The sequence below is a fragment of the Dermacentor silvarum genome, chromosome 2, assembly GCF_013339745.2.
Source record: "Dermacentor silvarum isolate Dsil-2018 chromosome 2, BIME_Dsil_1.4, whole genome shotgun sequence".
NCBI lineage: Eukaryota > Metazoa > Arthropoda > Arachnida > Ixodida > Ixodidae > Dermacentor > Dermacentor silvarum.
Window position 1 is genome coordinate 208,829,872 of NC_051155.1, and position 16,166 is coordinate 208,846,037.

Below are 16,166 nucleotides of genomic sequence, written 5' to 3' on the forward strand. Positions count from 1 at the left end.
ATTATTTCTATAGCATTCTCGCTCACTTACATACGTCGCGCATGCAGTTGAACGCAAACACATTTTCATTATTTTAGGGCTGTAAAGCTCCTTCCTTCGCCCGTTTTATTCATCAGTTAGATAAAATCAGAATTCAGTGTGCAATTCTTATATCCAGATCTTTCTCAAACATTTGCATTTGGTTTGTTCCAAAGATTTGAGAATGGACATTATGTGCTCGCTTGTAACAGAAACCGAAATTCTTGCTCTTCATTCCGCAGCGCTACCGCAGCACTGACTGCTAGCGCCCTCTTGAATGTCGATTATTTTGCTGACAGCCAGGTGGAGCCAGGGGCCGGCGACGCGCCTACACACCTGCACGCCCCGTTATGCTCGCCGTGCGCTTGTGAATTCCGCTTACGCGCTCGTTGACTACCTTGTAGTACTTTGACCGAAACCAAAATCTGCTTGGCCGACAGGTCGACACATATGCAACAAGCCGAATCAGCCTAAGATCAAGCAACGCGCCGCTCGGACAAAGTTCATCGCAATACTAGGCCTTCCAGCGACGCTGGCCCCTGCATCCACGGGTGAGTGGAAATGAAACCAGCCCTTTAAATTATACATTCCTGTAAATATTTTATCACGCCTGAAGTCGCAAGAGTACCGCAGTAGAATCTCCCGTGACCTTGCTCTCGTTTTGCTCCTAAAGAAAAAGAAAGCCGCGTTTGTTGGTTTCTCTTTCCGAGCTGTGAAGCGATCTGATTCAGCTGTGCCGCCGAGCATCGCGTGATCCTTTTGCAGTAGGCACCTGTCATATCGCACTTCTCAGCGTTGAGCGCCGGTGTATACGCTGTCACAAGCAACTGCTTATGCTCTGACATAGCCTGTTTACAGTTGTGTAGGCGCTGAAGCATCGTGTTTGTCCTTTAAACAGAAACCTGTTGGTGACCTAGCAGTTGCTATTTTACCTGGTCGCTGCTATTTCCTCGTCAACAACCGTATGATTCGACGAAGCGATTTCTTTCTTTCCTAGCTGAAAATTGGGAACCACATCGCGCCCGCTGACGCCGCTCAAGCGTAGGGTATTAACAGCGGTAGGAGACCGCTCATACAATAGATGTGATAGGACGTACCATCGTTGGCTTTCGAGGGTGGGGCGTTAGGTCCGAAGGTCGCGTGCTCTTGGCCTCGAGTATTTACGCTAATTGCATTTACGCGATCGATAAGCTATAAGTGAACATCGGTGAATGATGCGTACGACCGCTGTCTTTCCGTAGCTGTTTGTGTAGCTAAGTTCAAAAACATTGTTTTTGAACTTAGTACAATCGTCACGCCGCTGCGGCGGTATACCTACCATATTTTCATCCTCACTGAATGCATACGATAAATCTCGGCCCTTTAACTCGATTATGCAGTGGTTTAGCTGAACGTACGCGACATCTGCACGCCTGATTGCACGCACAGCCAAGCGACTTGACGGTTTACGAATCTTCACCAATGCGATCACATTTGTAAATACTTTTGAAATGTACGCAAGTAGCACGACTGTAAATCATTGAACTTTTCTTTTGAAAATCCTATCCTTCGGTAGCATAGGGAGGGGATTTCCAGCAAGCTACAATTTAATTAAGGAACAGCTGTCTCTTGGACAGCGTTTGTTTGAGAGAGTTGCTTGGTCGGCTGTATTTTATCAACATACCACTGAACAAAAATAAAATAAACAGTAAAAGCTCGAACGAGTGATAAACTGACAAAATAGCACTCTATGAAAGCCATGTTTGATGGAGATAGTTTATTGTAAAGGCTATTGTATCTTGCGATTGCTTCTTTTGCTAGGAGAAAGGATGTTTCCAGGTTAGCTGTTGCCCCTGGCGAAGTGTACCTGTTGTATGCAGTATTAGTGCAGCTGTGCTTGCATTGTGCAACACTTTTCATAGCCTGTCTAGGTGCTGCTGCGCAGAATCTGGAATGATGGAATAGCAGTCTGTGCAAACGATGAGGGACCATCATTAATAATATGAAACGGTGGATGTTTTCAATGGTGCACCTGTTCTTTGCTTCCCTTATTGCTGTGCTCTGGCTGGGTAGAGCGTTCGTAGTGGCACTTTGCCAGCTGCTATGTGAACAAAGAAGCTTACTTAACCTGTGTGATGTCATTGTACAACGTTAGGATGGATAGTTGGGCGTGTTGGTTAAGCATGATCTGAGTGTTGCCTCAATATCTATCACGCAAAGAACTACTTTACCTGAACGCTTGAAGCTAAACATTTCGACAGAATTACCTGTCTGGTTGGGAAAATTGATTAAGACTTAGAGATTGACTCCAACCAAATAAGGAAATTTACTAGCCCGACGTTTCGGAACCAATTCGGCTCCTTCTTCAGGGGGTATTCTTCGGAGGTGGCGGTGTGCCGCTACTATAAAAGCGGCACACCGCCACCTCCGAAGAATACCCCCTGAAGAAGGAGCCGAATTGGTTCCGAAACGTTGGGCTAGTAAATTTCCTTATTTGGTTGGAGTCAATCTCTAAGTATTTACCTGAACGCGAATGCGCACTGAGAAACTGTGATTGTGCTCCCTGTATAAATTAGTGGCGTTCTCTTCTGATTAAACATTGTTGGAAGTGGCGCCCTGTGTGTGTGTGTGCTCTCTCTTCGTCCGTCGTCGTTCTCGCGCCTTCACTTCAGGTCATTGTACATTTCTACAAAAAAGTTACTGGATGAAAATCTGGCACCAAAACATAAGGTCCAGCAGCAACTAATGAATTTAAATTATAACATGGTCTGGCATTCATTTGACTACTGAGAAGCAAATGTGGGATTGCCAATACAGTTGCCACACATGCTGCAGCTCTGAAAAGCCACGGAAACATGAACTAGGTAACAAAAAAAAAAAATGCATTTTAGTTGGCTTCGAATGTCCTTGCATTTCCTTTGTTTTTTAAACTATCTGGAAGAAAATGTTTTCACATGCCAAGATTCCAACAAATTAAATTTACATAAGAAAATTACCCATGATATCCGTTTCTTTTATACATGTTCTGAACATTTGTTCACATTGCCCAAATTTCCATGACAAATTTATTTTTAAAAGCTTAGCATTCAGCTTGTTGTAAAGCAAGAAATCTTACTTTTTGATGAAGACAATGAAACTATAAAAAAAAAATGAGTCTGAGAATGTCTTTGGACCAATTGAGGTATCACTTCAGTCAGTTGAGATAATTCACCAGGACTTGTAATGATGCAGCTTAAGACTGTGGATGTACATGGTTGCCCACTCTATTACTATAGGTATTTCCATTAATACGTGGTGGAAGGGGAAAAGCTAAGAGGGAGTGTCGTATAATGTTTATTTTATGGTTGTGTCATGAAAAAATATAATAAAAGAAAGCTCATGGAAAATGAGCCCGCACCACAGGATAGGCATGTAGTAGACAGCCATTTCATATACAGTACGTGTGTCCCAATGATCATGCACCAAGATTTAAAAATATGCAAATGCACGTAGCTGGACAGAACCAAGGTAGTGTTGTTTGCTGTCGTTTGGAGATACTAGGATTATTTTTTGCATTCAGCCTAATTGCATAATTTGGCTTAATTAATTACTCAACTTCTCAAATATTATTTAGATGAAAAGTGCCAATGAGACAATTGTAAAGCAACATGAGAAACTCCTGGCACAGCTTTCTGTTGCTCAATACGTGTTACATAAAAGTGTTTTTCCGAGCGTACACACACAGTGCCTCGAGCGGCTAGTCGCACGGCAGTTTTTCATGTTGCTCTACATTTTTCTCCTTGGCACTTCTCATCTTAATATAATATTTCAGAAGCTGATTAATAAATTAAGACTAATTATGTTATTAGGAATGCACAAATAATCTGAGTATCTCCAAGCGATGGCAAACAAAATTGTCTTGGTTCTGTCCAGCTACATGACATTTGCATATTTTAAATTTTGGTGCATGATAGTTGGGACACCCTGCATAAAAACAATATTGAGGGCGCTTAGCCCTTGAGTTTAGCGTCAATGGCGCATTCAGGCTCGGAAAAATTCAGTGCTTCTTGCCTCTCTTATGGCCTGTTTTGTTATGCAGAAGGATTCTAGAAGTCAACAGCTGAAGAGGATGTGTACCTCATGGCGGACTCCATTGTACGAGATTTCCTTCTTGATTGTAAGGTGTGTATGTTTACTGCATTGGTTTTGCTTATATTGATGCAATCACTCGTGGCATTAACTGCATTTTCTAATTAAATTGTGTAGGGGCAGTTATTATAGCTAATGAACAGTAAAAGAATGTTCTGGGCTTGTGAGAAATGCATGGTGTGTGTAAAGTGGACATAGAGGCAATGAAGGCCAACTGCAACTAAATTATTGACCGCGTAAGAAAGCCTAGTTTCTCATAGTGTAATTATTAGGGGTGCATGTATATTCGAAAATTTTGAACAACGAATTGAATAGTGTCCTATTCGATTCAGTCTTCGAATTGAATAATCAGTATTCGTAAATGCTAATATCTTGAGAATACTTTGCCCAAATCAACATAAAATTGGAGCAAAAGTACAATAAGTTCAGCCCCTGTGGGCATAGTATAGACATAAAACATGAAAACTTGCATATTGGAACAGGCTACGTCACTTAAGTAGCCATACCTTACAGGCTGTGCTTGTGAAGAAACTACTTGTTTGCTCCTAATCCTCCATTTGTGCTTTTAATTAACAACGCTTCATAACATACTATGTAATGACAGCAACTTGCTAACTTTAAAGGGACCCTGAACCGCTTTTTGTCGAAGTGGATAAAAACATTTGAGGTGAAAATAGGTTATTTCAGAAATACTTTGCCGCAAAAAGTACTTCAATGCGTTCAGCAGAAGTGGAGTTATTGGCAATCAAACACAGCCTCCGCTGTGCTCCCCCTTCTTCAATGCCTTGCACTGTGTGAAGGCTACGGCGGAGTGGGGCGGGGCCACAATGCTCTGCCTTCAAAACGTCATTGTGGCGCGTAGTTCAAATTTTCGATTTTGGTGTCTATGCCGCACGTAAGCCAAACGCGGTTGTCCTCAGAGAGCCGCAGTGCGCATAGCCAGTGGACTCGTGGCGGCCGCAGCGACGAATAGCAGCCGCGTATTGGAATGTGCTTTATTGCACAATAAAGCACACAGAAGAGAGTGAGGATCATGGCTCTATTGAAATGAGGGTGTTTGAGAGAAAAGTTTGAGAGAAACTTGGCTGAGATGCCCCGCTTGCGAGGTCCACACACCGCGTACGACAGCAAAACTTGGCTGAGATGTTCACAGCAGCGTATGCGCTACCCGTGGACTGTTATTTCACCAAGCTCGAGGGGTGGTTCAGGGCCCCTTTAAGAATACTGGAACATCGTTTTATATTATTTCTGATAACGGCTCTTCACTATTCGAAAACTATTCAATATTCGATTTGATTCTCTCCTGGCACTATTGGATTCATATTCGATTCGGTCTCAAATATCACTATTCGCACACACCCCTAGTAGTTATAGAGCAGCTTTCATGCAAAATTTTGTTTGAAATAGGAGCGAATGCATCAGAAAAGCCTCGCAAAAGTTGACATTTTTGATACTGAAACTGAAAAAAACAAAACACAAATTCTGCCGTTACTGCTTACTGGAAGTGACGCATGACTTGGAACACTTGAGCTCCACGGTATGACCTTCAAGATAAAGCATTGCCCGTAGCGCGCTGAAAAATTTCGGAGGCAACAGGCTGGGACTTGCGGGATATCCGATAATCAGCAGGTGCATGCTTCATCTGCTTAATTGCTATTTAAAGGCTGCAATTGAGAAAATTATACAGTTACCAGTGCTGCGGCTTTGCCAGTATTGCTTCAGTAGTATATAGTACTACTCATTTGCTCCAATTTAGCAAAAGTGTAATTTTGTTGCAATTAGCCTTCAAGAGATGAACTGGCATTCAAGATAACCGACACTGACATTCCTCCATATGTCGTGTTTCGCAGTCAGTGACCAATATTTGTTTGCTTCAGTAGTATATACTAGTACTAATTTGTTACTAATTTAGCAAAAGTGTAATTTTATTGCAATTAGCCTTTAAGAGAGGAACTGTCGTTCAAAATAACCTACACTGACATTCCTCCATATGTCCTGTTTTGCAGTCAGTGACAGAGGCTGAAGTTCACACTTTTGCCAACACGATACGTGACAACAATGAGCTGATTGAGGCCATCATCCTGGTGCTAGAAGAGAAGGAATATCACCGGGATGTAAGTATGGTGATTCTGTCTGCATTACACATTCTGAGAATACCATCTTTTTTGTTCATTTTAATGCGAGTACTTTCTGAACAAATCTTCTTTGATAATGAAAAAAAAAAACAAAAAAGTTAACGTCATACTTTGTGAATCCAGCCTAACCAGCAAGCTGCTCATTTATCATTTTGCAGTTTAGCCACGATAACTTTGGACAGTGTGACATGATAGTTTCAGGATGACATACTGTAATGACCAAAAAGATACAATATTTTAGTTTTTCATGCTGAAATTCAAAATTCAGCTATATAATATATTACGAAATGGCCTGTTTTAGATATAATTTACCTAAATATTTCACTTTTCTGCCACCAGAAATCCGTGGGGATCTAACTCTTATCTTTCGGTTAGATTTCCCTGTTCTTTCTATCAAGGCAGCTTTGTATCGCATTCTTTTTTGGTCTTTTCTGGACTATTACTCGGCGAATCTTAATTTACACTGCAATATTTTGCGAATACAGGTATTTCTGTACATATTGTTCAGAATAGCCAGACTGAAAGGCGCAAGTAATTTAGCAATGTCAGTTCAAATGGCGATTGCGTGCAACTACCAGTCCAGCAGGACACAGCACAAGCTTTTGAGGTAGTTCGATGTGGTGCAGTCGACAAAGTCAGTTCTTTTGAAGAGGATCAGGGTCAGGGGAGAAGTCCTCATGCAGTCTTCACCGGGACGACCCATATCAACATATGCTGCGACCTATAGAGACATTGTTCGGGGCAAGCAAGAAGAATCCTTGACGCTCTGTAGGTGACATATTGAAGGATCTTTCTCTGGTACTGGCTCCAGCCTGTCCTCGTAGACTGTTGGGCATCGCCTGCGATCTGCTGGAATAAATGCCCGGGGGCCAGCAAAAAAACCACTCAACACAAAGAAGAACTGGGATGCCAGGGTAAGGTGGGCAGAGCTGCATTTGAACTGGACACGTCGGGAGTGTAAATGGGTGATCTGGTCGAACGAATACAAGTTTTGTTCAGGAGCAATGACATTCAATGTGTGCATTGCCCAAAATTCACCAGATTCCATGGCTAATATAAGATTCCTATGGTAAAGCATGGAGGAGGAAACGTCATGGTATGGGACTGCTTCTCCGCTCGTGGAGCTAGTCCACTGCACAGAATTCAAGGTACCATGACAAAAGAGGTGTATGAAAAAATGCACCAGCCTAGCCTGTCCATGAGCATGTCCAGTTGCTCCAGCCAATTCTTGCACAAACCACAGCTTAGAGTTTTCCCCACGTACAGTCTTGGACTGGAAATCTCTTTCCAGGCATGTAATTGAGGCAGCTAACTTGAATGAAGCTGTTGAATTGCATTTATCTCTTAAACATTTTTTCATGTTATTTTGAAAAAAAGTGTGCAAGTTACTGTTATAGAGAGTTCTGCCAAATGCTCTTATTTTTCTTTTTTTGAAACGCGCGCTCGTGTGTATTTCATGTATGTTTGCATTGTTGTCCCACTTCTGCTTGGGCCACTAACGCTTACATTATTGTAAAATAAAAATAACAGTAGCATAATGTACATCGTTTAGCAGCACCTTGAATGGCAGTGCTATTACTTGCACACGTAAGGATTTTGTTCTTTCTTACATTTGTAGGAGCAGACATTAATGTGTATGGCTTGCGCAGTAGAACTGGTCCTTGTGCGGCTACTGCAAATTTTCAGACCTCATTCGCTGACACATGTACTTGTAATATTTGCATCTTAATGGTAGTGCCATGTACCTTCTGTAACACGTAGGCAGAAGTTTCAGCAGTGCAAGTCAGGAGGGCCAGTGGAATGTTGGTCTAGCTCAATACTGAAGGGGAGCAGCCTCCTGCAGATTTCTTGTTTGTTTCACATTCTAGAATTCCAAGCAGTCTATTACGAAAAAGCCTAGCGTGTAGCAGGTCTTATGGAAAGTGAGCATTTGCAGAAAGCTGGTATACGGCTGCTTTTGAATGAACTCTAAAGAAGTGAACAGTGACGTGTTAGTTGTCACTCAATATGTGCAAACAACTTAGTGATTGCAATAGTGCATGAAAAAGTCGTATGGCAGTGCTTTTTCTGTCCTTCTTGTGTTCATAACTTTGGTGCAAAGGTAGGTTAATCATGCTTTTCAAAAGCCACTGATGTTCGAAAGTTTGAGAATGATTCTGCTGTAAGGAAAGTGAAAATTGTCTGTGGTGCTGGTGGGTTTGACATTTTTAATTTCAATAGAGATTTTGTTCTGCGGACTTGCCGTGGTGGCTCCCGTTGCATAGCGTTGAGCTGGGGATGTATTCTCGGATGCTCACTTTCGGCGATAGTATCGCCTTTGCAAGACGTAGTACAAAGTGTGTTGGCTGATTCGAGGAGCTTTGCTCAACTGGCCAATCAGCTCAACTGGTTTTTTACTCCACTAGCCAATCAGTGCGCACTGAAAGTGATATCTCCGAAAGTGACCGTCCGAGAATACGTCCCCTGCTGAGCAAGAGGTTGTAGGTTCAGTTCACAGCTGCGGCAGTTGCATTCTGATGGGGGGGATATGCTGAAATGCAATAAATGCTTGTGTACGATGTTGTCAGTACACGTTAAAATCCCCAGTGGTCAAAATTAATTTCTAGCATTCCACTGCAGCATTCCTCATGTGCAGTTTTGAGACTGTTAAATGCCATAATTTGATATGGTTGGGAAATTTGTTCTGCAGTTTCTGGAGCCCCTGTGCGAGCAGCTGTTCATCTTCTTTCAAGCCCAGGAAGAGGCGTTGCGTCAGTTTGCTCACTTTTTCCTTCCCTGCGTGATTGGCAACTACCTCAGCAGTGTGCACAGGAGGGACCTGCGGAAGGTTGGCTAGCCTTTTATGTTAACATTTTTGCAATTCCAAGAGACTGTCAGATATGTGGAAATAATAGCATTGCCGCATGCCTTTATGCCTTTTTAACTCTTTGCTACTTAGCTAGACTCCAACTGTAATTTGGAGTGTAATTGACCGTTTTACAAGTTGCTTTTCCACTTCCGTGCTGAAAGTTTTCAGACCAGTAGTAGTGCATGTCTTTGCTCAAGCAGAAATACATGTAGTTGCACCATGCAAGCATCTGGATACCCTAATTGTAGGGGAGTGCGAATACTCGAATATAACCAAATCTAATCAAATAGTGAACATTCGACTAATTCGATTCGCAAATCGAATATCTACTACAGTCGAACCCACTTATAACAATATTCAAGTGCCACGAAAATTCCATTGTTATATCTGATAATTGTTATAACCGGGTTGCATGAAAAAAAAATTAAAATAGGGGAATGGCAGAGCTGTTGTGAGATAACTACAATGGCGGGGAGGCCAGTGCTCCTCCCCACCACCTTCTTCTGTCCGGCTGCTTATTGTGTTGTCTCGTTTAACTCTGCTTCCTGCACGCTCTGATTGCGTGTAACAAGTCGCGGCTGTCGTCGTTCGTGAACTCGTTAATTAGGATTTCACGGGACCGAGAAAATGTCGAATTAACCAAATGTCGGATTATCAAGGGTTTCAAGAAAACAATAAACAAATGCTTTCTACATCAACACGCTTTTATTTACTGAATGAATCAGCAGAATGCTGTTTCTATTTTGCACAAAAGCAGTGTGGAAGCTGCAATTCTCGTCATCTCGTGACTGATTAGCGCTTGCTGCTGCGAAGGCCTAGCGACTTTTTGTCACAGCGCGGCCGCGGCGCGCGTCTTCATCTAAGACACGCTTTTCACTAACGTGCGCACATCCGGATTATTTTTTCGCCGGTGTTGCCAGGTCGCCGCCCATCGTGGTGTAGACGGTGCTTTTCGCCCTTGACAGCTATGCACCAAGTAAAAACGAAACTATTTGCCGCGGCCGCTGTCGACACGATCATGGACGGCGACCTCGCGGTTCTGAAGTTGTGCGGCCAACGCATGCACTGAGTCAAAACGAAACTACTGTCTGCTGCAACTGCGGATGAAACTGCGGTCACTATCGACGCGATCATGAATGGCGACTACTCAGTTATGAAGGCACGCGGCTGACGGGGGTACTGAGTCGAAACGAAACTACTGTTAGCCGCAAATGCTGCGGATGAAATCGCAGCCGCTATTGACGCGATCATGGAGGGTAACTACGCAGTCATAAAGGCATGCAGCCAATGCGGTGCTATGTGCGGCGGTAAACGGAAGAATAAAGGCTTTAAAGGCACAAATAAGCAACGAAGCATTCCAGCTTTGCTCTCATTTCTGTACGAGTTTCACTGATGACTATGGTGATGCCAACTCCGTTGCGTCGTTTCGGTGGACGCTAACGCCGGTTTTGGCTCTATTGCGTCGCACATTTGCGGTGCTCCGCCAGCCCAGCGCTATCAGCACAGTTGGCGCGGTCCATTCGCGTTTCGGAGGGTGGCGTGGCGTAGAGCTATGGGCGCAGCCCATTCATGTTCGGAGGGATGGAAGGGCAACAGGACACAGGTCTGCGAGGCTGGCGATGCGAAGAACGATGGGAAACAGTGCGCAGCGGCGTGCAACGGCTCAAATTCCTTTTTTTTTTCAAGGAGTTTGCATTACATTCCCTTTCGACACGGACACCTAGTAGCCAGACTTCATCGTTATAACAGATACTGCAGCATGGGGGCATTTTAGTAAGTAAGTGGGTTATTTCACCATAGAAAACATACAAAAGTTGACGGTGCAGCAGCTTCTCATTGTTATAATCGATATACTGTTAAAACCAGTATCGTTATAAGTGGGTTCAACTGTATTTTATTTTTCAAATATTTGATATATTTGGTGTAGAGACGCTCGGAGCCCCTCGTGCTCGATACTCCCCAAGCAAGCGTTTCACTTCGTTTTCGGTTTCACTTCGCTGCTGGCTTTAAAATCGCAAGCAGGAATGCCGTGATTTCTGGCTGTGGCCTGCGTGCGGTTCTGAATTAGCTCGTGGGACACCGCACAGCCTTCACTCTGAAGCCTTTTGACAGAGCCTTGTGCGTATTAGCTGAGACGCTCCAGATATTTTAATCTTTTACCTGTGGGAAATCATGCCAATAGGCATTACCAAATCCTGATTGGGAGCTTACCACGGTTGTTAAAAAGAAAAGTGTACAATTATTGCATTCTACCGGTGCTAACATATGGGGCAGAAACTTGGAGGTTAACAAAGAAGCTCGAGAACAAGTGAAGGACCGCACAAAGAGCGATGGAATGAGAAATGTTAGGCGTAACGTTAAGAGACAAGAAGAGAGCGGTGTGGATCAGCGAGCAAATGGGGTTAGCCAATATTCTAGCTGCCATTAAGAGAAAAAAAATGGAGTTGGGCAGGCCATGTAATGTGTAGGGCAGGTAACCTGTGGACCGTTAGAGTTACAGAACGGGTGCAAACAGAAGGGAAGCACAGTCGAGGACGGCAAAAAACTAGGTGGGGTGATGAAATTGAAAAATTTGCAGGTGGAAATTTGGAATCAGCTAGCGCAAGACGGGTAATTGGAGATCGCATTCGTCCTGCAGTAGACATGAAAAAAAAAAAGAAGCCTGGTGATGATGATGATGAAATCAGGCCGTACCTAACACTGAAACAGTGGAGGGCGCCTGCTCTTAATGTCAGCGCTGGCTATGCTCGGAGCAGTGATAGAGTCACGTCATGCGCATACCTTTCATCTGTTGCACAGATTAGCCTTACGATAACCCACCTGCCATAAAGTTGGGATAGCCTTTCTGTATTTTGGAGAAAAATTGGAGGACACTTAAGCTTCGCCTTTAAGAGTAGAACGCGATAGCGTTATCGGGACCCGTTCGCATCCGGCAAGTAGGCTTCATTCACTGCAACACAGAACGTGGGAAAGTCAGCTTACAAACACCAAGCTTACACCGATCCCCTTAAAGTCGGCTTCACATTTAAACAAAATGCATTGCTGGGAAGATGTTTTTCCAGGGGCAATATAAGTCGTCTTATATTAAAATGTGAAGGCCCTAGCACTTTTTAAAATTATTTTATTAATTGTTTGCTATTGCCCCGACGCGCCTGCGTCTCCAAAACGCATTACACAGGCGAAGTCCCAATTTGACCTGTCGAGGATGTGAGCGCCATCTGGATAGGATTTTCGCAAGTAACCTACCCGAGCGCGCCACTGTTGGTATGGTAGAAATGCTGGAAAAGGGGTTTGTGTTTGAGTTTCCTCGTAACAGAATTATGTTTTCTCGTACATTCAAATAACAGTCGGACGCCATCATATCTGTAGGTTGTGGTTAAGTCATACTTTACAATTTTTCTGATGGATTTCACTGTGGGAAATTCAATTTTGTGGAGGGCACCAACGTGGAGGGCACCACGCCGGATTTTCTGCAACACAAAGCCTTTAACGCTCTCGCGTTCAAAGCTGGAAAGCAAGACTTTCTATGCAAAATAAAAGATTGCCGCAGAACACAGCTTCACTATAACCTCATTGGTATCCAGTATAATAGAACGTCACCAATTCATTGGTTTCAGACGAAAAAAAAGCACTTTCCTATTCTAGAACTGAGCTGTAATCTGCTGGCATAGTAATTTGACATTCCCTTTAATTAGAGTAGATTGCGCATTATATCTTGATTTCTATGTACTTGTGTTACTGATAGCTTGCTACATTCTTGTTATGCAATGCTAGGCGACCCCCATCTATTTGTATATGTGCACAGTATTTTCTTGCCCAAAATTTGTAAGCATTAAATTTTGTAAAAATTTTTTGATATTCGATATTCTATTCAATATTCAGTTTTTTTTCCTTGATTAGAAATCTACTACTCAGTATTCGCACACCCCTACCTAATTGTTGTTGATATTGATACGGAACACGTAACAATATTGTGAATGTGAATGTGGCTCTAAAGTTGACATGTTCCACCTTAGGAAATACCTTGACATTGCATATAAACATCGTGCGAAACTGAACCCGGATCTGAACATAAAGACATAAAGAAATGAACTGTGGTCTGAAACTTTTTAATGCAGAATTTCAAAGGCATCCTGTTTAGTTTACAAGACAGTCATCGCATGCTCACCGCATGGTCTGAACCACGTAAGATGTAAGTAGGTGGGGACACTTCTTGGTTTGCTTGTGAGACGTGATCGACCAGATAAAGTTGCAACGGTGCGAGTTGATTGGTGACGGCTGCGAATACCTTTCGGCGGGACAAGGCAACTTCAATGAGAATGCAGGCGAGAGCTTGCACGGACAAGAAACGTGCGCATAACACAAGCAACCAGAGAACAGCGTCTGCACGCAGCGTTGCGTTGCAGTATCTGTTCCGTCGAGGAGATGCCCTCTCCCCCACGCTCTACCCGCAGCACGGTGACCTACTTCGTGCGTCACTCAATCATTTCAGATTTCCTGTGAAGTGCCAGTTGCTATACCAACGGGAGATAAAACCAATAAAACCTTTTCTGTCTTGAAGTTGCGTCATCCCGCCTATAGGCATCCGTTGCCGTCACCAGGCCAATGGACGCGCGCCGTTGCTACTTTGTCTGGTCAATCATGTCTCACGAGTGTCCTCACCTAAGAGTATATAGCTTACATCGTGGTCTGCGCGCAATGTATTTTGTCCCCAAGCAAGTAACCAGTGAAACTTGCTTTGGTGTTTTTTCGTATGTAATGACTATATGGAATGCCACCAGTGTGCTTGCTTGACTAGAGCATTAAAGGCTGCTTCTGAGTTAGTACTTCTGAGGCTGCTTCTGAGTAGTACTCTATCACTTTTATCATTTATAAGATCCTTCAGCCATTCACTTCCACTGCACAGACAGAGGTTGCAGGTTCAGTCCCTGGTTCCAGTGGCCACCTTGTGTTTGAAGTATAATGCAGAAAAACATGTGTGCTTTGATTTACCATAGCAGAGCGTCGACATTTAATCTGGAGCCCTTGCCTATGATGGCTTTCATAGCCTAATGTGCTGTTTGAGCTGTAAAACCCATCAGTTCATTTTTTGCTGCATTTAATGTGCACTCTTTGATTGTGGGATGTGCTCTCTCTTACAGTCTCTCAACTGCCTGGAAATCCTTTTGCTGGGTGCTTATAATCTGGTGAGTTTTTTATTAATTGCAGGTTGGCTAGAGTGCACGAAATGGTGAGATGCTGTGCTCTTCTCATATAGAAATATTATTGTAATGTCTTGCGGTAATGCCCTTTTTACTGACTTATATTTCAGCAGGCATTGTTATTTGTTTTGTATCCATGATAAGTATTTTCTTTATGCGTATATACTGGGTGTTCTATTGTTGACCATACATAATTTTTAAATACCACGTGGCAGATAGCACAATTCTTGTCATTGAGCTGGATTACTCAAAGGCAGACATTACTTGCACGAGAAAGCGAAATGCATAATTGACTAATAAACAAAATTTCACTAATTAACTTTTTTTAAATTAACCGCACATAATGCAATTCAATAATTGTAGCTGGTGAGTTCACAAGTCGTATCCACTTAAAATGAATTTTCACGGTGACACCAGTTTTGAGATATGCATTCCCAAAGTGTGCGACAAGATACGTGGCGGTTCCAGTTGCTTTAGTGCTTTAATGCATAATAAAACGGTGGTTTGGTAGAAAAAGTAAGTGGAACAATAAGGCATTTTTACAGCTAGTTTCACGGTGCATATCTCAAAACTCATGTGCACCTTAGAATTTGTTCCTAGTGGCTATGCTTGCAAACTGACCGGCTACAATTAGTAAATTGCAGGGGAAGCCTCTTTTAGAAGATATCTTCTGACTTAAGTGTTTCGTGAATGTAACTGGTGAACAAGACATGTGATGAAGCCTTTTAAGAGTACTATGTTATGTGTAAACAGTTGAGCAACAAAAATAAAGAATGTTTGTACATATTTTTTTAGAAAAAGATTAAATCTATAAAGGGCTAACATGTGTAGTTATGCCATCCTGGCCAGTATACTGTAGGAATTTATTTTGCTCAATTTTATTCCTTTCTTATCGTCACTGTTCTCACTCAGTTGTCACTGGCCAATCCCTGTGATATTGTACCGTAAAATACCGATCAAGCGCCCCCCCATGACGTGAGGATAATGCAGTGAATGTTGGGGAGGGGGGACCTTGTTCGGTATTGGTACTGCCACAAAAAAATCAAGAATGGCGGCCAAAAATGCTACCCCCCCCCCCCCCCCCCGAAAAAAAATGCATAGTCGAAAAAAACATACCTGAAAGAAAAGGAAGAGACACACAAAGTGCACTAGAACTAAAACGCTTTATTATTCGTTCATTTAATCGCTTTCGAAGCCATCAAATGAGTCTTCAGAGTCTGATCCGAAAATGAGGCCTAGGCACTCTGTCTGCAAGCCCTTGCGAAGTTCTGGGGCCACGGCGCCGATGCCACAAAGCTGGTCATGCAGCTGACCATCCTCAGCACCATCGAGCGCGTTAGCAATGCCGCACCCTTTGAAGGAGCGCGCGACTGTCTCTTCCATGACAGCGGCCCACGCCTCTGACACAAAGTCAAGGGCATCCTGTCGCGACGGCTTCCTTAAATTGCCTTTCGGCGTTCTTTCCTCTTTTCTAATGAATCTTTCCCACGTATGGTGAAGGTTGGCCTTAAATGGCCTATTCCAGAACACGTCAGCTGGCTGCAGTAGGCTTGTGCACCCTGCAGGCACGTACACGACGTCTGTGTCGCGCTGCTCTAAGGCGTCCTTTGTTGCCTGCGTTTTGTGGATGGGTGCCTGATCGAGCACAAGTAGTCGCCGCACGTCATCGCTGTTTGGCCCCCACACCCTAGTCAGCCACTCCTGCAGCTTGTCCGATGTAATCCATCCATTTTTTGATGCGGTGACACGGACATTTGCTACAAAAAGAAAAATAAGTTAGTGGAAATCACTGTGATCGAGCATCTCCGTTATCGTTACTCTCCGCTTTGAAAGCAAGCAAAAAAGAACTTGGTGCAC

General features: G+C 43.3%; 1 protein-coding gene across 1 annotated transcript in view; it reads left to right on the top strand.

Moving 5' to 3' along the window:
- The first annotated feature begins 327 nt into the window (after positions 1-327).
- LOC119442504 (hyccin-like) overlaps positions 328-16,166 on the top strand; it is a 46,544-nt gene continuing 30,705 nt past the window's right edge. The window contains exons 1-5 of the mRNA XM_037707407.2: positions 328-569; positions 4,076-4,158; positions 6,132-6,239; positions 8,950-9,087; positions 14,250-14,294. Coding sequence (XP_037563335.1) covers positions 4,117-4,158; positions 6,132-6,239; positions 8,950-9,087; positions 14,250-14,294 — 333 coding nt within the window. The 5' untranslated portion in view covers positions 328-569; positions 4,076-4,116. The remainder of the gene's footprint in view (positions 570-4,075; positions 4,159-6,131; positions 6,240-8,949; positions 9,088-14,249; positions 14,295-16,166) is intronic.